A 24,617-nucleotide genomic window follows, 5' to 3' on the forward strand; every position below is an offset into this window, starting at 1 on the left:
CTTGGAATGTTTGAATGGAAGGCAAATTTGAAAATGCACCAATTTCAGGCCACACATTTGTCTACTTGCATATCCAAGGCATTTATATGAGTTTTTGCACAAAAAAAAAAATTATTTCACACCAACCTTACATATCATTTTTTTCGAAGTTTTTAATATCAGTTTTATTAAAAAATTGATATATAAAGATAGGTTTAACATTAGTTAATAACTGAGAACCGATATCAAAGTTGGTTTAGATACCCGTTTAATAGGTAATGCGATATGTAAAGATGGGTGTAACATCAGTTAATAATTGATCTCCGATATGAAAGTACGTTTAGATATCAGTTTAAAATACAAAAATGATATTTAAAATATGTTTAGATATCCGTTTGAGATAAATTCATTACCTTTTTGATATTAAAACATGTAATAGATATCAGTTTAATAAGTAATGTGATATATAAAGATGGATTAATATCAGTTATTTACTGAAAACTAGTATCAAAGTCCATTTAGATATCAGTTTAAAATACAAAAACGATATTTAAAATATGTTTAGATATCTGTTTTACCTAAATTCATTACCTTTTTGACATTTAAGATATCAGTTTGAGATGTTTCAATATCAGTTTTTCCAAACTTTCTGATATTAAAACATGTAATAGATATTAGTGTATTACCGATATCTATTCTAAGGGTAGAATATATATCACCCCTGGAAATATCGGTTTTGCATCCTAATAGATATCAGTGTATTACCGATATCTATGGCCTTTTTTGTAGTAGTGCATTGCATTAACAGGGGCTGCCATGTCCTTGTTCAATGGGGAGACCCCACAAAGAGAGGTTTGAAATTGATTCAAAATTGATTCTATAGTTTCCTTCTCTTATTATAAAGTGTTCAGTGCACACAATTCATTTGATTCTTCTGGGATTAATAGGTGGATTATATTTGAAAACCAGTAGTTTCATGTTACTTCATTCCATTGCATTATATTTAAAGTTTTCTCCAAGGGATTAATAGGTTGGTTGTTCCCATGTTTTACTTGCAATATTCTAATTGTTTAATCATCTAGATGCAATTATGTTCATTGCTTGATATTCTTAAGCAAGTAAGTATATATGTATATTCTCTTTGGATTCAAGAGCTTTTTGTAAAAAGGTTCTAAAATACTTTTTTCTGCATTCATAGGGAATAATACATAGAGATGTTAAACCTGGCAATTTCCTATTCTCTCAAAAGGTCGATCAACGTACAAAGGTTACCTCATTGATTTCAATATTGCCATGGTTAGTTATAATTAATTCTTGGTATTTTTATTATATTTTTCGTTTGTTTCACTGATTTATTTACCTACTTTCAACATGTTGAAATCTGCTGGTTCTTTCATGTTTTTTATTTTCATTTTATTTTTCTATGTTTGACAGGATATGCATAAGAAGTATGGAAATACTGGTAAGCTTTTCATCTCCTCCAAGCATCTTGATTTACTATTGGCATGCTTTAGTATACTGAACCTAGATTTTATTTAATTTGTTGGATAGTCACTAGTTGATTGTTCGCCTAGATACATTTTTTCTTTCATTAAATTCTGTTTGTTCACACAGACATTCATGTAGAGAACAAAAACGGCATTTGCTTATACATGCTAAATGTATTTGGCTGAAGTTTTCTAGTCATACTTTGCAAGGAAAAGATGTAAAATGATGAAGCTAATTTGCATATTTTTGTAGGCAAATTAAAAGTGGGATATGATTTAAAAATCAATGATGAGATACTTACTCATATACATATATATATATATGTGAAATATGTACCTCAATTAAAATGTCTTCAATTAATTGTTGATAACAGGTTTGACTGTGGCATGTTTATGGTTAAATATGCTGACTTTTATAGCAGGGGCTTGGGGCTCTATTTCAACCAGGTAAGGCGCATATGCTTATGTTGCTTTGGCACTTGCAAGTTTATAGTATTTTGTCTCTCAAGTTAAAAAACCTTGGTAGGTTAGTATTCATTTTTATTTGCCTGGACCTGCATTCAAAACATTGACAATGGCAACTTGCGAGTATGTTGTTCCTCTTCCATAACATAATGCTTGGCAGAAAATACTTGGCCTTGTTTCCTTCTGTTTTCTTGGTTTTACCTCTCCTAATAAATAATTGGTCAGTAGTATTATGCTATTAAATGAAATAGTCTTGGACCTGGTTAGATTTCTAGGAAGAACTTGCATAATGAACCATTCCTCTCTGAGATTTTGAGCTAACACATGCAGCTGTCAACTCGTATTATTCAACTTTGTGTTTCTTGTCCTTGCAGGAACACATGCCATATTTTCGATTGATGGAAATGGTGTTAGTAGTGTAGACTTGATAAGAAACAGAGGTTTGTTCCTTTTAGTAAATTAGACAATCTTTGGAGCATTTGTGTTCAGTGGTGGTCCATGTTTTGCTCATTATTTTTGTGTGTATGTGTTTATCAAGGCAAATGTATTTGTGTTCACCCAACTATTAAAGATTACTACAAGGCTTATATCAAGGTAAACTGCTAAGTCCTTTATCTTTGTCAATTTAAATTTAAATGACTATCATATTCATGCAACCATGAGTTTCAACATCTCCCAAGTGACATATGATTTATTTTATAATGGAATTTTCAATTATGTGTCTTATTTTCACAGACTTTGATTTTTCTTTAATTAATAAGTCCATTTGCCTATTTTTTGTAGGGATTCAAAGACGAAAGGAGCTCAAAATGCTTTGGTTGTCGGTCTATCTGCACCAAAGGCACAATGAGTAGTCTCTTGCTCTCTCGGTTTATTTTTCTCTTATTATCTTCATGGAAGGTCTTTGGGGGCAGCAATGGTTTCTCATGTTTTTATTTTATCTATGTTGTACATATATTGACTTGGTCATTAGGGGCAGCAAGACATTTTATTTTGTGAGGGAGGAATAATATACATGTATTTCTTTGATACATTCTGACTTTGTAAATTGAAAAGGTTGATAATATTATTAATTACTTTTTATCTACATGTTACCAAAAAAACTCATCTCAGGTTGTGCATGTTCATAATTGCATTGTGGTAATATATCAAAGACAATTGAGAGCTTCTAAAAACAGATGTAAACATGCACATAATACAACAATTTATTGTTCCAAAACATGGTCTTAACCTTTAACATACAATGGTTCAATGTCAGAAACCATTGTCTAATCTATAAGCATACCACACAAACCTTACAAAACCGTTGTATGATGTGCCTTCTTGCAACAGTTTTCAACCCAAAACTGATGTATCAAACACGTAACTTGAAATGAGTATCTCACACAACGGTTATATGTCTAAAATTTGATGTTCTTAATGATTTAAGACAACGGTTTCTTCTCATAATCGTAGTATGAAATAGACATGGCAATACACATATTATTCAATAGATTAAACCACGGTTTTTAACAATAAACCGTTGTTATAATGACTATTTCACCTCGTGTTTCTACCTAAAATAGTTGTAAAACAAATTCTTTACTTAACATAACCGTTGTTTAACATATCTATACACATCGGTTATTAAATATAAACCGATGTTTAAATTGGCACTCAACAACGGTATCCTCCAAATCATTGATTTTAAAGGTTGTATATACAACGGTGGTACATCTATAACCGTTGTGTAGGTGCACCAGGACAACGGATTTTATCCGTTGTCTATTGGGGTATGAATAGACATCGATCGATTAGACGACGGTAAATTATAAACTCACACAACGGTGAAAATCCGTTGTCTGATTGCTATTTTGTAGTAGTGTAGTGCTTTATTAAAACCTCTGACATATCAAACTCTCTTTGTATGTTCTCATAGGTTCTCCTCATGACCATACAGAATGCCCCTCCGGGACTGGATTATGATCATGATAAGAAGTTCTCTAAGGTATTGGTTTTCTTTCTAGATGGACAGTTATATTGACGCATATATGTGTTTAATGTATGTAAAGCATATATTAGTGCATTGTGTATCATTAATTGGTATGTAAGTGGTCAAAGGCTTTAACTGTAGTTGCTTCTTTATATTGTATTTCGCTTAGGGAATAATATTCTAATTAGAGGATTTCCAGTCATGATCAGTCTTTTAAAGAGATGGTTGCAATGTGCCTGGTAAAAGATCAAACAAAGAGGCCAACAGCAGAGAAATTGTTAAAACACTCCTTTTTCAAGCATGCAAAACCTCGATCCAGAGCTTTGTGTAAAGAAATTGTTTGCAGACTTGCCACCACTTTGGAATCGTGTAAAGGCCTTCCAGGTTAGCTGTCATACTGTTTTTATATCGCTTCCTTGCTTCCATACGTGTTGGTATACTAAATTTATGAATTGCTAAGATATTACGATATTGCAGATTAAAGATGCAGCACAGCTGGCGTCGAAGAAAATGCCTTCAGCAGAGCAAGAGGCAATATCACAGGTATGAGACGTCTCTTGAAGCTGTTATTTTTTACATAATCTTGAGTTAAACATGGTCAAAGGATCTTACATTCAGAGCTCAGTCATGTAAACTTGATAGCTAATTTGTGTTTTACAATTTCTTTTTCTCTAATCTTTAGTGGTGTCATCTTGTATTCCCTTGATCAGAGTGAGTACCATAGAGGAGTTAGTGCTTGGCACTTTGACATTGAGGATTTAAAAGCTCAAGCATCCCTGGCACTTTGATCATACTCTTGTAAGTGCTTAATATCGATCATACTCTTGAGGAGTTAGTGCTTGGCACTTTGACACTTCTTATGAGTGAAACTGATTTGGATCCAAAGTTTCTTTACTGTATTTCATGTGCAGCAATTTTGGTTTATTATTAAATAAAATAGCTTAAAGTTGTAAATTTTCATTATAATAGAAAGTATAGCCCCACCTTTACGTACATGTTCCAACCACAAATTAAAGGCCGTCTCCTCTCCTCCTTTACATGTAGAAGTTAAAGCAAACTATATTTTCTTTCCTTGTGTGTATTGTTGTGATTTTGTTTTAAATCTTGGACCATTTGTTCAGTATATTAGCCAATAATATTAAAGACCATTGCATTATGCTTTTGCAGGTCTAGTGTTCATGAGAAGAGCTTATGTATATTTAGTCTCAATCAACACAACTTTAAGATGTGAATGATTCTACTCCACTAGCTAGATGAAGTTGTCAGCTTTTGTATCTTCAAATTAGTACCATCAGTCATACCTTAGTAATTCTTTATGTATTTCCTTAACTATAGAACTACTTGTTAGATATTATATTGTAATCCCTTTATGGGTACTTTGAATGTTATTGGTGCTTAAAATATGAAATATATGGGAATGAAAGATTTTATACTTGCACAAATTTCAGGCCATTTCAAAATACAGGCACAATTGTATATTTAATTCATTGATATGCTTTTTAGGTGAAAAAAAAACTAATATATATCATACATTGCAAATCAGTTTTGGTCTAAAAACTGAAATGTTATGTCATTTTGATATCAGATTTTCTCTCAGACCTGATATATAAACAATATTTAGATATCAGAGTATGTTCCATACCTGATATTGATATCAAGATTACATATCAGATTTTATCATATACCTGATATTGATACCAAGATTTTAAATCATATTCTACCTTAAACCTGATATTGATATCATGGTTTTATATCATATTCTACCTCAAATACGATATGTATTGATCAGAACTATTGATATTCGAATTTTATAGATATCAGAAATAATATCAAAAATGATATATAAACAATGTTTACATATCAGTTTAAAACTGATATCTAAAATGTGAACATTAGATATCACGACGCGCTATATCAGACGACTACCTAAATAGATATCAGTCCACGACTGATATCTATCAACATTTTTGTTGTAGTGATAGGACTATAGAGTATAGGGTATGGTATATGGTATAGTGGCTATAGCCATATAGGGTATAGGGTATTTTTAATTAGTTTTTATATGAAATCTATTAAGATTATTATAGGGTCAATATATATCTAATTATCTATATAAATTATATATATGTTTTATATAAATTATAAAACACATAATAATTAAAAGTTTAAAACATATGTAAATAAGTTAAATAACTAAATAAGTAAATATGTAATTGATGTATAAGGTTTTTATTAAACTAGTTAATACTTAATAGTTAATACCCTAAAGTTCTAAACAATTAGAAATTTCAAAACTAAAATAGAAAATCACTTTGGTCAAAAAAAAAAAAAAAAAACAGAAAATCACTAAAAGTCTAAAACACTAAAACACAAATCAGTGAATCACACTCTCGATTCAAAACTCAAAAGAAATACCCTAGCCTCACTCAGACTCTCTCTCGCCGCCTTCGCCCTCGCCTCTCTCTCGCCGCCTTCGCCCTCGCCTTCTCAGTCTCTTAGTCTCTCGCCACCCTCGATCTCGTCATCCTCTCCCCGAAAACTCAAAAACCCAGAAAGTTCATACTCTCTCTCGCCGTCCTCGCCCTCTCGCTGAATCCTCGTCCTCTCGCCACCCTTGATCTCGTCATCCTCTCCCCGAAAATTCAGAAACCCATCCAAAAAACCCAGAAAGTTCAGACTTTTCTCGCCGTCCTCGCCCTCTCGCTGAATCCTCATCCTCTCGCCACCCTCGATCTCACCACCCTCGATCTCGTCATCCTCTCCCCGAAAACTCAGAAACCCATCCCAGAAACCCAGAAAGTTCAGACTCTCTCTCGCCGTCCTCGCCCTCTTGCTGAATCCTCGTCCTTTCGCCACCCTCGATCTCGCCATCCTCTCACCGAAAACTCAGAAACCCATAAAGTTCAAACTTTCTCTCGCCGTCCTCGCCCTCTCGCCACCCTTTCGCCATCCTCTCACCAAAAACGCAGAAATCAGAAACCCATCCTAGCACGTCCATCGCCCATCATCCCAGAAAAATCAGACCCTCTCTCACTGAGTTTTGAAACCTAGAAACCCAGAAAACTCACTCAGACTCTCTCTCTCACCGAGTTTCGATCTCCCAGAAACCATACACTCTGTCTCTATCACCCAGGTTATAGCTTCGATTTGTTTACATTTGATTTTGTAGTTTTATTCATATGTCAATCTCTTTCTATTTTTCATGAATTAATATTTGGATTTTGTACTAATTTACGCAGGCTCAGAAACAGGCACTTGCAGCAATTTAACCTGAAGCCAAGACATGTTGAAGTTTGGTTTCAGAACAGGAGCAAGGTAAGATTTCGATATATCATATATGCAGATATGCTTGTATTTGTTTTTGGGATTTAAAAAACAAATAATAAATAAATCACTTACATAGCCTATTAGAAAGCTAATTTTTTCTAAACGAATTTAGTAAACTAAGTTGTGAGTTTGGTTGCTTAATTTTATGGATTTGATTTATGGCAGGTTGATACATTGCTAACTTGTGAGTAATTTAGTAAACTACATTGTTATTGGTTGCTATACCTGGTTGCTGCCTGTTATTGATTAGGAATTTTTAAAATTTATTGTTAATGTCAACAATGGATGAGAGTTCTAGAGCTGAAGTAGTCCCAGAAGGGGCTGCGGCGTCTGCCCTTCCTCAATCTAGTATAGAAGTTACTCAAAAGAAGCAAAAAGTGGGGAAGAAATCTGGGTTACTGGGAAACCATGGTCCTTCCGGGGCTTGGGTTCATTTTAATAAACACTTGGTTGAAGGAACAAAAAAGTATGATGGGACATGTGATTGTGTCTAGTGTGGGGAAGCATTTAAAGCACCCTCAAGTGGTGGAACCACAAAACTTTGGAACCATCTTAAGAAGTGTAAAAAATATTCCGGTTCCGAAGTGGATAAGCAACAACTAGTCTTGTCTACTTTAGGAGGTCAACCTAGTAATTGGAGGTTTGATCAAGATAGAAGCCGTAAAGCTCTAACTGTTATGATCATCCTTTGTGAACTCCCTTTTAATTTTGTTGAGAAAGAGAGCTTTAGGTGGTTTTGTGAAGAAATACAACCAAAGTTTCATGTGGTCCATAGAAGTACCTTGACAAGGGATTGTATTCTTATGTTTGAGGAAGAAAAGTTGAAGTTGAAAGAAACTTTCAAATTGTTATGTTCACGAGTATCCATCACAACGGATATGTGGACATCCATCCAAAATCTTCCATATATGGTTGTTACGGCTCATTTTATTGACAAAAATTGGAAGACACAAAAGAAGATCATCAATTTCCGAGTGGTTCCACATCCACACACGGGTGAGGCTATTGCAAAGGCCTTGGAAAGTTGTTTGTTGGAATGGGGATTAGATAGACTCTTCACAATCACACTTGACAATGCCAAGAATAATGATTTATGTGTGGTTGATATGAAGAAAAGATTTAACAAAAGAGGTGGGTTATTATTGGGTGGTGAATTCTTTTATGTTAGATGCTTTGCACATGTATTAAATCTTGTTGTTAGGGCGGGGCTTGAAGAGGTTCAACAAACTATCAAACACCTTCGTAGAAGTGTCAAGTATGTGAGGAGTTCTCCTTCCCGTTTGCAAGCATTTAAAAAATGTACCGAAGAGGAAAGTATAACATCAAAAAGTGGCTACATTTAGATGTGAAAACTAGATGGAATTCTAGTTATGAAATGATAAATGCGGCAATGGGGTTTAGGAAGGCATTTGATAGGTTAGAAGATCAAGACTCTTTCTATAAAAATCAGATTATACATGTAATGGATAGTGATTGGAACAAATTAAAAAGTTTGCACACTTTTTTGGAAGATTTTTATGATATCACTTTACGTGTATCGGGTTCCAAATATGTCACTTCTATGGGTTACATGGATGAATTAACACAAGTGAAACACTTGCTTGAGTTTCATCAACATAGTGAGGATGATGATTTTCATGATATGGCAAAGTTGATGAATGATAAGTTTGAAAAGTATTGTAAGGTTGAAGATGTCAACCAAATCTTAGTTATTGCGCGCAGCTGTCTTGGATCCTCGAAATAAATTGCAATATATAACATGGATGTTGGGTAAGTATTTTGATGATGAGGAAGTGGGAAAAAAAATTGAAAAGGTGAAAAGCTTTATCATCAATATAAATTGGAAAGTGCAAACACATCCGATTTTGATGCATCAATGAGTCACCTTAGTGATACCGTTAGGGTTGATCCAAAAGAGAACAAGTGTGCGATGAAGAGACAAGAATTTCAATTGCATTTGAAGACAAAGGTTAATGTGGAAGCTTTAAATGATTTGGAAAAGTATTTTAATGATGGTGTAGAGCCTGATGAGGCTAACTTTGATGTCTTGGCTTGGTGGCAAGGGAAAACAGCAACTTACCGTGCACTTTCAGCAATGGCACGCGATGTATTGGCAATTCCAATTACATCAGTTGCTTCAGAATGTGCATTCAGTTCAGCAAAGAGGGTGTTAGATCCTTTCCAAAGCTCTTTGACACCATCTATCACCGAGACATTAGTATGCACCCAAGATTGGCTTAGAAGTGGTGCATCGGTCACTAGTGAAGAGAAACTTGAGGATCTTGAGGCAATTGAAAATGTAAGATTTTGTTTTAAATAGATTCATAATTACTTTTATTTTATGTTACAACTTCTAATATAAATATGTTTTATATGCAGATGTCCTTAAAGATTTACAAGCTTTAGCCGTAGGAGGTGATTCTTCGTCTATTACATGAAGGTTAGTTGAGTTTCTTTTTATAAATTAGATCTTCATTTGACTTATGGATCAAAATTTCACATTGTTAGTTTGTTACCCCATAAAGATGAGTGGATGACCCAGCAACACACACTTTTTTACACTCTTGTTGTTTTTAATTGAATTGCACATGCTGCCCTACATATGCATAATCTACAAAAAAATAATAATAATAATAATGAATTACATTTTCTATTTTTCTTAGATTGTGGAAGTTGATATGCTGCAGCCTGCAGGTCTTGAAGCCTTGAAGTTTAGAGAGTGATCTTCAATATTTTATGTAGTAGTTTATTTTCTGGATTGTAAACTTTGTTCTTATTCATTTGGGTTTATTGTAATTTCTGGATTATTCTAGTTAATTTGGCTTTTTTTAATAGTTTATAATCTCAATAGTTGATACTTGATAATTTGATCTTTGGATATGCTGATATGCTTGCTGGTTGTTTGTGCTGGTTGTGTAATCTAATTGTAATATTAACATATATATATATATATATATTGGATTGGATTCTTAATGCTGATCTTTGGATATGCTGATATGCCTTGCTGGTTGTGTAAATCTTATTGTAATATTAACATATATATATATATATGTGTGTGTGTGTGCACGCGCGCGCGCGCGTAAGGAAAAGGCCCAAAAGGCTTGGATTTTATTTTTTTTTTGTAATTTTTTTTTCTGCTGTAAGCTGTAATGAACATTGTTTACCAAAATACCGAAAATTACCGAAAATCGAAGGATCCGAAAATTACCGATTACCGAAAAAATCGATTTGGTAATCGGCATCCAAATTGAATTACTGAAAATGTTGGTAATCGAATCGGTAAGGCCATTTACCAATTCGATCCGACCGATGGGCAGCCCTAATAAGAGCTAAAGAGTAAAGGTCTTATTGTTCTAATGTTAGTTAGAATGTTTTTTCCTTACCTTAATATTCATGGACATTTTATGTACTAGTTTAGTATATATATCACATATACTGATATATGAATACATAAAATATACCTTGCCCTTTTATTTAATTAATTCATAGATTCCATTAATAAATTAGCTTTTAGGGCATTCATCCAACAAAGACTGCTTTCTTCCATGGTGACTTGGAGGAAGATATATATGAGGCAACCACAAAGATTCATAACACCTAACATGGAGGATTTAGTATATGCGCGCAAATTGAAGAAAAGTCTATATGGCTTGAAACATGCCCCAAGGCAGTGGTACAAAAAAGTTTGATGGTTTTTGTTTAGCAACGGTTACACAAGATGTCAAGTAGACCATTGCAGTTACTACAAAAGGTTTGACAATGGTTATATATATCATATTATTGCTTTATGTGGATGATATGCTTATTGTAGGGCCGAATATGAGTGAGAATAAAAATCTAAAGAAGCAGTTGTCAAAAAAGTTTTCTATGAAAGATTTGGGTGAGGCAAGACAAATTCTTAGGATGCAATAGAGATATGGTAAATGGTACTCTAAATCTTTCACAAGCTGATGAATATGTGAAAAGTTCTTAGAAGCTTCAACATGGAGAATGCGAAACCTGTCAGCACACCTCCGGCAGGTCACTTTAAGTTATTCAAGAAAGTCACCTAAGTCTGAAAGAGAGAAATTACACATGGAGAAGGTTCCCTATGCTTCAGCCATTGGAAGCTTAATGTATGTCATGGTGTGTATTAGGCCAGACATTGCACATGCGATGGGCCGGGAGTGGTGAGTAGATACATAAGTAATCCTAGTGAAAAACATTGGGAAGCTGTGAAATGGATTATGAGGTACTTGAGGGGTACTACTAAGATGTCTCTATGTTCAAAGGTGGAGGTACTACATGGCTATGTTGGTGCAGATTTGGGAGGAGAGATTGATAACAAAATGAGTACTACATGGTATGTCTATACCTTGGGTAGTACATCAGTGATTTGGGTCTCTCAGTTGCAAAAGGTTGTTGCCTTGTCTACCATAGAGTCATAATATGTAGCAGTAACTGAGGCTAGCAAGGAGATGATTTGGTTGAAAGGCCTTCTGGAAGAATTGGGTTAAAAGCAAGAAGAGAGTGTCCTCTATAGTGATAGCTAAAGTGCTATATATCCACTTGGGAAAAAAAAAACCCTGCTTTTCACTCCAGGATAAAGCACATACAACTGATGTATCATTTCATACGCTCACTTTTGGAAGATGGTATGCTGTTGTTGCAGAACATTCAAGAAAGTCAATCCTGCTAATATGTTTACTAGTCTATGACCATCGACGAACTGAAGTTGTGCTTAGCTTTAGTTGGTCTCCAAGCTTAATGATGTTGATGTTGGTTGCTATGTTTTTTAAAGTGTTTAAAAGAGTATCGATCATTGGTGAAATCAACTCCAAGTGGGAGATTGGTGGGACTACACGTGATGTGGAGGCTGCTTTCTTAATGAATTTGTGTGGCATTTCTTGTGCCACTTCATTAGTTGGAGAAGCTTTCTTTGGAATTAGCTAGTTTGTTGTGGCTTCTTAAAGAAGCTTGTAGTCATATGTTTCTCTGCTCCTTTTTGGAACAAAAAAAAGTGAGTGAGCACAAGTGTTGTTTAGAAAATGGAGAGCCTTTTTCTGGTGTAAAAGAAAGCTAGAGCTTGAGATTAAGAGTGAGTCAACTCTTGTAAATCTTGCACCTTTCTATTTCAATATAGTGAAATCTCCTCAACCTGTGAACTCTCCTCAACTTGTGTGATTGACTATTCTTGTTTTGTTCTTTGTTCGATCTCTATTTTATCCTACTTGTTTGTGGAATCGGTTTGTATTCCTAACACCCCCTCCCTCCTTTAAGTCTCTTCCCTTGGCCTCCCTTGTAAAAAAAAAAAAAAAAAAAAGGGAGATTCCAACTTAGGGGGAGGGAGCAATTTTAGTAAAAAAGCTTATACAACTATGCAATATAACACTCAATCAGTGACGGATCCAGGATTCCCAAGCCGGGGGGTCATGATGTTAAAGTTTTTTTTAAAAAAAAAAATTTGGATGACAACAACAATGAAAAATTAAACGATAGTACTTATAATTCACAGCAAAACAATATTACAAATTATAATTGTGCACGACGAGGTTTCATATTTTGAAAAGTATCATTATAGCTTCATTATCAATACAAGAAAAAATATCTTTCTTAATATAAACAATCAAGCTATCACTCAACCATTAATCTCTCGTTATGTTGCAGATTAGACCCTTAATAACATTCATAGCAGAAAAGTCTAATAATCAAATAAATATGGGTTAATTACAAAAATATATATCAACTATATCTCGTTTTCCAACTTCATATGTTACGTTAAAAAAGTTACACTAAGGCACTCCTAACTACGAATTTGTGTTAATAAGGTAGCTCCGTTAATTTGGCCGTCAAAAAGACTGTTATCTTATGACACAGCAATGAGGTGGCACGCACGAACCCCACCACTTGCCTTTTAAAAATAATCACTTAAAAAGAAAAACAATAAAAAAACATATAAAACCTTTTAAAATTATGTAAAATACAAAAACAAATAATAATAAAAAAATAACTCAACGTGAGGTGTAGATCCCACCCCACCCATTTTCTTCTTCTTCTGCAACAACACCATCACCAACCAAAAAAAACAAAGGAGAATAGCAGAACCAGAGGGTCTGTTAGGGGAAGGTGTTTCATCAAACACTTGGTGGGCTTAGGGGTCATGGCGGCTAGGCTTGGGGGGTCAAGGAGGCTGGGCTTGGGGTTTTGTCGGGGAAAGGAGGTCGCCTGACCCCCTACCTCTAAACGTGGATCCACCCATGCACTCAATGTAACCCTTTTAATACAATATAATACAACCATACACACTGGATGTAGTCCAAGTTTAGTAAATCACTATATATCGTTCATGTTCTATAGTTTTCCGAGTTGATTACCATTTTTTGATATCAAGAATCAAATATTTTTTTGTAAAAATAATCATCAATGCGGACCTAAGAAATAAAAAATTCGGAAGTATATATATATATATATATATGAATAAATAGATGACCATTGTTTTGGATAAAATATATAAATAGTTATTATAATAATTAAATGGCTAAATGACTTCCGATTTTTGAGATTTTTGAGATAAATGATATTTGAAGTAGGGCCTAAAAGATAGACGGTTCGGATTTTGAGATTATATTGTGTGGTGGGTCCAACAAGGTAGTTAGATTTGTATTAACTTACTAACTAATTAGTTTTAGAGCATTCTTGTGTATATATGTATACAGTAATCATCACTCGCTCACCACTGAGCGAGGAATTCATTGCTCCCCTAACCACCCAACAACGAATTTCAATGATCGAAACCGTTCATATTGTAGGGCATCATCCAAATATCACTCTTACAAAAAATCAGTCAAACTGGAAATTGTTTAGCCAATATATTATTGTCAACATCATTTACCCCTTTATCTGACGAACTGTATTTGTCTGCACAGTTTAGAAGATTAAACAATTACGGATTTGGCTGATTTTTTACAGGGACAACCCTTAAGTAGGGACCTCAGGGACCTAAGAAATGGATGGTCTCGATCATATAATTTATTGCTTTGTGGTTAGCTGAGCGTGTAATTTTCCGCTATTGGTGAGCGAGAGATTATTTATGTATATATATATATATATATATATTAATTAGAAGATCAAAAGTGAGTGAGCAAATCCTTTGTTTTAAGTATATCGTGCATTATAATAAAGCAACAAGTCAACAACCAACAAGGCAACAAGCATGCATTTAAAAAAATATTACAAAAGGAAACCCTGCTCAGCATACATATGCATCATTTTAGAAAGTGGGAAAAGAAAACACTAATAATGCAAGCACTATGCTCTTAAATATATAAATACATAAAAGTCATTTAATTATAAGGTACTAATAAAGTAAAATATTAACAAAAACCATCTAATCTATTTCTATTAACTTACGGACACTTTCCACCGTTCAAAATATAGCATGCGGACACCTTCCAAAAGACCAACATCAACGCATCACCAAAAGAACGGAAACTGAAACTGCAAGTCTGCAATTCCAATAAACTGCAGTTTCACTTATTAACTAATTAGTTTTAGAGCATTCTTGTGTATATATGTATACAGTAATCATCACTCGCTCACCACTGAGCGAGGAATTCATTGCTCACCTAACCACCCAACAACGAATTTCAATGATCGAAACCGTTCATATTGTAGGGCATCATTCAAATATCACCCTTACAAAAAATCAGCCAAACTGAAAATTGTTTAGCCAATATATTATTGTCAACATCATTTACCCCTTTATCTGACGAATTGTATTTGTCTGCACAGTTTAAAAGATTAAACAATTACGGATTTGGCTGATTTTTTACAGGGACAACCCTTAAGTAGGGACCTCAGGGACTTAAGAAATGGATGGTCTCGATCATAGAATTTCTCGCTTTGTGGTTAGCTGAGCGTGTAATTTTCTGCTTTTGGTGAGCGAGAGATTATTTATGTATATATATATTAATTAGAAGATCAAAAGTGAGTGAGCAAATCCTTTGTTTTAAGTATATCGTGCATTATAATAAAGCAACAAGTCAACAACAAACAAGGCAGCAAGCATGCATTTAAAAAAATATTACAAAAGGAAACCCTGCTCAGCATACATATGCATCATTTTAGAAAGTGGGAAAAGAAAACACTAATAATGCAAGCACTATGCTCTTAAATATATAAATACATAAAAGTCATTTAATTATAAGATACTAATAAAGTAAAATATTAACAAAAACCATCTAATCTATTTCTATTAACTTGCGGACACTTTCCACCGTTCAAAATATAGCATGCGGACACCTTCCAAAAGACCAGCATCAACGCATCACCAAAAGAACTGAAACTGAAACTGCAAGTCTGCAATTCCAATAAACTGCAGTTTCACTTGCAGTTAGTAACTGCAACTGCAAGTCTGCAACTCCAATAAACTACAGTTCCAAATTCTGAGCTAAAAAATAAAAAATAAAAAACCTGCTATTGATAAGGAAGGCATGGGGTGGAGTTGGCTTCCCCAATAACTCTCTAGGTGTTGTTATAGTGAGGGACTTGGCTTGTTCTTCGGCAACGTCGCGACAAGGCCGGGATCAGAGTCAACGTGGGGGCTCCGATTGGGTATGGGGTTGCTGGGTGTTCCGAGCTCACAGAGATGAAGAGGGAATAAATAGTAACTTAGGGGTGGTCCTCTCGTCGCCATCCATGGCCGGACGCGCACACACGCCGGTGAGGAAAGTTGCAGCGAGGGAGAGCAAGAGAGAACAAAGAGAGAATGCTTGGGGAGAGAGAAAGAGAGTGATGAAAGAGGAGAAATTTCAGAAATGAGCGAGAGAGACACGTGAGAGAGTTTAAGAGAGTTTTGAAAAAATTAAAAAATTAGCAATCATTAGATTGCTTGGATGGCTAAGATAGAAAGCTTGTACCAAACTAGTACCAAGAAATGGGTAATCAATACATTCTCAAAATGACCTGATTATTAAATATTATAAATATATGTATTACATGTTATAAATAATAAATAAAGTGTAGCATAGCGTAATTATTTCAATAAAAAATTTAGTGGGAATCTCTCTGCTGATATATATTGAGTTATTTATGTTCCTTGCGCTTTTGGTCATAGACGGGTCACGGGTCATAGACGTGAATCTCCCTAAGATTGTGTGGTTGTAGAGGCCTTGCATTATTCTCTGCATACTGCAATGCATTTAAGAACCAAAACTTAGATATGATTTGACTTTATTTGGGATACAGAGAAGAGTACATATATATAGAAAACAAAACCCACCTAAAAATAAAAGCAAAACAAATCAAATAAAAAGCATAGAATTGAAGCAATAGAAAAGACAGAATAAAACAACTGAAACAACATTAGAAATCCCATCTAATTAATTAAGGAAAGGTTACTGATCGATAGTACATAATTGTTAGAATCGAATATATATAGAGGCCATTTTTATTAAGTGATTTCTCAAATAATTTTATTTTTTATTATTGATTTGAGAAGAGAGAGATCGAACTTGAGTGCAAAGTGAGTAATTTCACAGCCTTTCTAACTGAACTACCCAACAACTGCCCTCAAATAATTTTATTTAAGGGATTCTTTATGGGGTTTATTCTGTATAGTATTTCAACGATCCGAACAGTCTATTTTTTAGGTCTCTATTCAAAGACCGTCATTCCAAAAAATTAGACATATCAGAAACCATTAAGTTATCAAACTTTGATCAAGTTAATAAATAGACAAACAAAATATTTTTTATAAATATTGAAATGATAACCATTTAATCAATAGAAAATTAGGATTAAATACCAAATATCAATAATTTTTTAATAAAACAGCAAGACAATAATTTTTTTTAGTTTAGGTACTAACCTAGAGTAGAACATTTTGGATTAGGTCACAAATCAGTTTGTTATACAGTTGTGACTGTCGAACAGTTACAGTTGTAATTGTCGAACAGTCACAGTTGTGACTATTTAAAATTTATAAAAAATCAAAATTTTTAAGGGTTTCATACTTTTGATTTAGGTTTGGGGGATGAAGTTCTATAACCCAAAGACTAAATATTAAAGTTTAAGCCTTGCAAATATTGAAAAAACAATAAATCAATAAAAAAGATATGACTGTTAGACAGTCACAGTTCGATATAACCATGTTTTTAAAGTTGGTACCTAAACTGAAATTTAGTACCTAAAGTGAAATGACATAAATGTTTTAGTAGTTGAAATGAAAAAACATTATAATTTGGTACCTAAAGTCAATAAACCTTTTAATCAAACAAGTAAATAATTTCTGATTTAGCTAATATATACAAGCTCCTTTTATTAAAGGATCCTCAAATAATTTTATTTAAAGAAAACTTCATGGGGCCCACTCTATATAGTATTTCAACGATCCGAACACACACGTACAATATATATATATATATATATATATCCAACGTTTACTTGATCCCTACAGCTAGTTGAGATAATTAAAAAAGCTTTTTTTTTTTTTTTTTTGGCAGTAACAATATAGATGTTCATATTTATTTTTCTCCCTTTTTTTTTCAATTAATTTATTCAGTCCTTATTTTATGGTCAATAAAGATGGTGCACAATTGCTAGATACTTGCCTGGGAAACGATGAAGAACCCATTTTGAAAAGAAAAGGAAAATACTCAGAACTCAGAAGTAACAAAAACGTAAAACTATCAAATTCTAAAAAGAAAAAATAGAAGATAATTACAAAAGTTGCTTCAAAACTTGTGTAGTAAGGTAAATTCCATAGATGAGCAAAGGCACAAAGTTAATTAGACCACTTACATCATGCACAGCCTCTCGAAATAGGTTTATTTGTTCCCTTGAGACCGTCCTTATCTGAGTTCAATGGATCAAAATTTAGGATCAAATTGTTGTTAGCCAAGAAATAGAAACTAAAATTAAAGAATAAATAACATAAAGGCAATGATTTTTTTTGCTTTCGATTTGGGGAGGAGATTCAAATTTCAGACATTTTTAAATATTGAGAATAAAAATACGACTAAATTTATGACTAGTTGATATAAAAATTGTGATCGAAGCCCTTCAATAATATAGGTAAAATGTTTATTACCTTTTTACGTATGATCCAAATAACCCCTTCAGTACATGGAGGAACGGTGAGTGAGCCCATATATCTATAATAGTTGTGGCCACCCATTTTAATTTTTCTAGGATCAATCACTCCAATGCTTTTCTCTTCTTTTTCATCAGTCATGGACTGTACATCTGTCATCAACTGAAATTCACATATCTCAATATGGTATTTATCTTATATATATGTATAAAGTCAAAAGGTCTTTTGGTTAAATTTTTAAAAATTCAAAAATATTCTTAATTAATCAAAATGTTAAAAAAAATTAATTTAATTAAAAAGGAATAAACTAGAAAAGATAAACCACTAACAAAATATTTCTTAACCGGACAATTTAACTAAAAACAACAAACACACGTACTAGGCAAATACTACTTAAGTATTTAATTGTGATTTTTTTCTTTGGACTTTTTGTATTTTTCTCTTATCTTTTCTTACATACAATATTTATGGTGAAATCTTACAAAAAATAAAAAATATATTTATATACACAGTAAAAAGACATGTTGACTGTTGACACGCGGACAGCACCGCGTGTCAATAGACTAATATAAAGAATGGTATTTATATACAAAAAAAATTTTGCCCTACGAAAAACTGCTTTAATCAACCGATCTAAATTTATAGTTTAATAACATAATATATATGAATATAATATGCGTGCCTATAGAAAATTTAATAATTTTGACCTTAGAAATGAACTTGTCGGGGCGACCAATCTTGTAGAGGAGTCCAATGACGAGAATGCTGTTTGTAGCTTTGGGATCGGGGTTTAGATGAACCATGTGCAGCTCCATGTCATAGCTCCTGCCATTGATGGAGTGCTCGGAGGGTGAGTGCCAGTGACATTGCAAAAGCATATACTCAGTCCCATTGATCTTAATTGATCCTGCGTTGCCCAACGTCCACTCAACCATTATATCATGGCCTCTGTTCTTCACAGTCGCATTGCTTGCCTTGTAACTCCTCTTCAGCTTCCCCAAGCTTCGTACCATTTTGACTCTCTGATTTGATAAATCTATTGGCGATTGCAGGCTTCCATTCTTGCAGGCTGACCATTCTTCGTTTAGCTCTCCCCAATTATGTGGCCCCTTTTCGCTTCCTTGAAGATAATCGAACTCTCTCTCGTCCTCTGCATTATTATCATGAAGACATCTAATTGTAACCGGATAAATAAACGAATATAATAATTTTATTAAATACTTAAAATGATAACCATTTGATCAAATAGTTAAATAGTACGTTTTCAATTTGTTTAATTTTTTGCAAAAATAATATCTCAATATGGTTCAAATGAGATATGTACATCTCATTAATTTGAAGTTACTTCCATATGCATACACCCATATCAATCAAACAACGAATCACCGCCATGGGTCGAGGGTTAGAAAGTAGAAAGAACATGCTTGTCTATGAAAAAAACGAAGGAACATGCTTTTTTTTTTTTCTTCAAAAAATTAGAAACAACATGATATGCTTACCAACTTCTTGAGCTGTGACGGATATGGAGTGTGAGAACAGAACTAAAAGGAACAGAAAACAAGAAATGGAGATGGGTTTGGTTTGATGCTTCATGCTTAATGCACAGGCAGCACAGAAATAACAGTTGGAGATTGACTAGCTAGGTTGGAGTAGAATAGCAGTAGCAGGTGATCAGAGGTGGCTGGTTAACAATTGTTTGTGGTGCTATATATATATATATATATATATATATAATGAGTATGAGTGTAAAATATGAGTGTTATATGACAGAGGGGCCCCGGGGTTTCTTAATATATATATAACATCACTACTCTATGAGACTATGTAGTAACACATGCAATGACGAAACACGCACTTTCCTATGCGTTCAAGTTTTTCAACCAGATTGTACGGATCTTAATCCCTATGACAGATCATTAGTAGATTAAATATGTATTAGGTTTAAACAAAAGCGAAAAATATGTATTAGGTAGTAGGTACTTATTAGTTGAAAACTCTTTAATATTTTAAACAAGAAAAATAAGAAAACGCTTTCTCTAACAGATGTCCAAAATTATAAGGCTGGTGTCGTTATCTAAAGAAAGTTGATCCATGCTGGATTGGACTGTTAAGACGAAGACGAATTGCAATTAGTTTCCTTAAAATATTGTCTAATTAATTGGTTTATTTTGGTCAATTAATAATTAATTGGTTGTGTATACAATATACATATTTGCCCTACCATTTAGGGAACTTGGGACAAATAGGTAGGAACGACAAAAGGCCTTGGCCTTGTCAAGCTGCTCAGGCTACATATATGATAGTTACTAAGCTTATTAATAATTAAATGATGTTTTGGTAATAATTAATTGGTTATGTACATTTTTTCCCAACCACGTATGTCATCGTTTGTCATACAACATTGTAATAATTGATTGAATTTTTTGGTCAATTAATAAATAGTTGGCTGTGTACGTATATACTTGGCCTACCATTTTGTCTCTTTGTCGTACAATATTGTTAGACTTTTCTTGTACGTCACGTTCGGACAAGATATTCATTTGATCCAGCAGAAAATTCATTTGACCGTAAAGGATGACGAAAATTTGGGAGTGGAACAAGTACAGAAGAAACCTCCTAAAATCATGAAGAATAAAGAGCACGTCCAACAGTTTAGGGGTTTTTTTGGTCCTTTACCTACTAGGTCAAAATGAAAAAGAATTTTAAACCAAAAAATTAAGCTCTAGGTAAAAAAAAAAAAAAATTGTTACTGTTCACCGGCATGTATTGTTCATCGCGTGTGCTATTCACTGCAGGTACTGTTCACATCATTCAAAAAAACAAAAAAGCTTTGAATGATATTAAAGAAAGTGCAATGGAGACCGATTGACATTTATTGACAATTTGAAACAAAAATAATTTGCAATGAGTGTTATTGGCAATAAATGAATTAAAATGACAATTGGGAGATCCAAAAATTGACTTGACAATTGCTAATTGATCTAGACTTCTAGAGTTAATAAAAAGACCAACTATAAAAAAGATGACAAGAGGAGAGAGAAAGTGATAAATGGCTACCCTGTGCGTGGGCCTTGCAGGTTAATTTGCTGCAACATCATCATATGAATATGTTTGATATTGGGTCATCTTGCTTGTTGATGTTTGGGCCTTGTGAACATATTTTGGTATTAATATGAATTATGGTTTATTTATTAAATTTGGGTATTAATTGAAATTATTAAAAAATATTAAATATTGGGCTCATTTTAAAGATCTCATTGAGATCATTTTAATGATATAATTTTTAAAATTTATAAATTTTAATCTGTAAAAAAATATACAAAAATATTAATTCAAAAACATATAGCTATTGACTTATATTATTAACTTGAATCATTGCAACAAAACAGGCTTGTGTCAAGTCAATAATTAAAAAATGAGGTCAATAGACTTGTATTGAATTGCATATTGACATCAACCATTGCACATGCTCTAATAAGCATCATATGTATTTGCAAGATGATGCATCTACTTCTACATCGATCTGCAAGTTTTAATCATTTTAGGACTTACAAGTAATTTACTCTTTTTGTTTTGTCGAATCTCCAACAGTTTAGCTAGCTAAACGTAGCTAAACCTTCATCCTTAACAATTTTAGCTAAATTTTGCACAAAAACTAGTTTTTAACTTTTAGTTACTCAAATCTAGCACAAAGGAGAGAGAATATAACTATTAATTAAACCTCAAGTGAACGGCTCTGTATATATATGGATGATTCACACTTATTTATGTAGGAATCACGTCATCATAGGCATCCACGAAAAAAAATTAAGTACAGACATCCGATATCTAGAAAATGACTATATATAAGATTAATCCAATCATTTCTATTGTATTTTTTGTCCAATGCTTCAATATAGATTGAACTGGTATTTGAGTTATTTTTCACATTTATTACCCTTAGAACGTGATGACACAACAATTACATAGGTTCAAACATCTTGCAACTACAAGAGATGATGCAATTTATAGAGTTTAGTCGAACAACATAAACTCTTTTGTGACCCTCCTCATTAAGTTTAAATGTATGAAATATTCCATCAATTGCAACTTCATGCATCGTTACCATACCAAGCTAGCAAATTCAGTCTCCAATAATTTTAAAATGTTTCTTGTATAAACCTCAGCAATACCCTACAAAATTCCACTATTGAGGTTTATATGACAACTTATTTGAGTAATTCTACAAAATTGACAACTTACCATGCTAAAAAATTGGCAACAAAATGTTTCTTCTAGTTCACTTAAACGCATATGTTCTACGTACTAGTTTATAATGATGCACAAATTAAGTAAGACTCATCGTTTTAATAGACATGTGGTAGAAACCATTGTTTGTGCTCTTAATTCTTTATGAAGATTTTATTTCGGCAGTGAAAATATTTGGCTAAAAGACGTTTTTGGTCCCTGTATAATGGATGAGTTGCACTTTGGTCCCTGTCATTTCAATTTGATTTTTTCAAGGACTGTGGTTCTATTAATGTCTCAATCAGGTACAATCAATCAAAATTGTCTACTGCAGAGCTAATCAGGTGGTGCCATGTTGGTATTTCCCATCTTAATTTTGACAAATTGGACCTAATTGGGACATTAATGGAAACACAGTCCTTAAAAAATTCAAATTGAAATGACGTCAAGGACCAAAATGTGACTCATCCATAATACAAGGACCAATTAACGTCTTTTTTCCAAAATATTTTGGATAAAGACTGGACACCATTTTGCATGAAGATTATATAATGTCTCCAGCGCGCCATGTTTTCTGTAAAGTTGAACTTTGCAATTAATTCATCTAAAGTAGACTGAAATTTCATTTCTGTCTTGCATCCTTGAATACTCTGATTGAACATCCTCTTAAACTCAAGATTTCCATGGTAAGTTGTCAACTTTTTTGTCGCATTATGAGATACGATGACATGACTCAGAAAACCCACTTTAATAGCGTTCTCCATTGCTTGAGATTGATAAATAAAAATAGTTTTAAACTTTCTACTTTCTATTGATTTTAAGAATGTCTCAAACAACCAAATAAATGAATTAGTTGTCTTAACTATTAAAAATGCACAATTGAACAATGCATTATTCCAATGGTTGTTAACTCCCACAAAAGAAGCATGTATTTTATATGGTACCTATTGGTTTGATATGCGCATCGAATACCACTACATCTCCAAAATATTTATAGCCAATTCCAGACCTTCCGTTTCTCTAGAAAAAGTTTGTCATTCAGTTTTTATGAATCCACTTGCAATGTGTAAAAAGATGTAAGAGCTTTTGCTTGCTTGTGCTTCGAAAGTTTGATCAAGCTTTGAGTATCCCTGCTTCAAGTACAGATTTAATCACACCAATTGTAGCAATCTCTCTTTGTAAGCCCAACATTCTATGATCCACCAACTTCTTCTGCTAAATATGAAGATGTGTTAATTGTGTTCCATATACCTACACCCATCATACTTTAAATCACATTGACATGAGCTTATATATGAATTTTTTTTATATCTTACAAATTACCTCTCTTATGGCCTAGCAAGTTCGTGGTTGTGTTGAGAAACGAAATGAGAAACTTTTTGCACATCATTTGTAATGTAAATCGAATGAAAGCCTTAAAATCTATTATCGTCTCTAGCTTATTAATCATCTTCACTTCTGAAGGTTCGCTTTCTAGTTGAAAGTTTTCTTTTGAACACATATAATTAATTGAGAAGATTAGGCTTAGGAACTTTTGGTCAACAGTTTTTACCTAAATGAGTAGCAAGTTTTTCGCCTACTTCTTCAGATACAACCTAGTACAATTGAGAAAATTTTATTCAAATTTTGAAACATCGAATCTAAATCTCAAAACTCGAGGATGGATGAAGGATATAAAATCTCAAAATAATTTGGAGGAAATCACACACTGGGAGAAAAACACGCATTGGGAGTAAAACACGTACTTGGAAACACGCAGTGGTACAACTTATAGATTTGTGGCAAAAGTTGTAAAAGTTTCCAACTTTTAGGGAATAATAAAATGACGTTGATGCTGGCTAATTGGTGACTAAGAGTAAAAGGACTTCTATCTAAACCCTAAATCTCTACTGGTGTTAGACTAAGAATGTTGTAAAAATTAGACTCATCTCTAAGTGTCCCTAATTAATTTGAGGAATACATAAACATAATACCATTTTGGATGACCTATGAAGATGTGTTAAAATGAAGTCAGACTTTTTTTTTTCCCCATGTTAGAAACTCACATCAACCTGAAATTGCATTTATTTTCAATAATTTTGATCATGCC

At 33.3% G+C, this 24,617-nt stretch overlaps 1 protein-coding gene and 2 long non-coding RNA genes across 3 annotated transcripts; 2 read left to right on the plus strand and 1 right to left on the minus strand.

Moving 5' to 3' along the window:
- Positions 1–1,840: 1,840 nt before the first annotated feature.
- Positions 1,841–2,915, plus strand: LOC147293160 (uncharacterized). The gene is made up of 4 exons (XR_015120916.1): positions 1,841–1,913; positions 2,306–2,371; positions 2,470–2,525; positions 2,715–2,915. It is a non-coding gene; the product is annotated as an uncharacterized LOC147293160 (long non-coding RNA).
- Positions 2,916–4,398: 1,483 nt separating this feature from the next.
- LOC147293161 (uncharacterized) lies at positions 4,399–5,208 on the plus strand. The gene is made up of 3 exons (XR_015120172.1): positions 4,399–4,446; positions 4,614–4,701; positions 5,071–5,208. It is a non-coding gene; the product is annotated as an uncharacterized LOC147293161 (long non-coding RNA).
- An 11,121-nt stretch (positions 5,209–16,329) lies between these two features.
- Positions 16,330–19,894, minus strand: LOC147293162 (carbonic anhydrase Nec1-like). The gene is made up of 5 exons (XM_086231019.1): positions 19,801–19,894; positions 19,009–19,451; positions 18,299–18,463; positions 18,010–18,063; positions 16,330–16,398 (listed from the first exon to the last, which is right to left on the minus strand). Exons 1-5 carry the CDS (start codon positions 19,892–19,894, stop codon positions 16,330–16,332), a joined length of 825 nt encoding a protein of 274 aa, XP_086087145.1.
- Positions 19,895–24,617: the final 4,723 nt, after the last annotated feature.

This window comes from Dryas octopetala, chromosome 2 (genome assembly GCF_963921425.1).
Source record: "Dryas octopetala chromosome 2, drDryOcto1.1, whole genome shotgun sequence".
NCBI lineage: Eukaryota > Viridiplantae > Streptophyta > Magnoliopsida > Rosales > Rosaceae > Dryas > Dryas octopetala.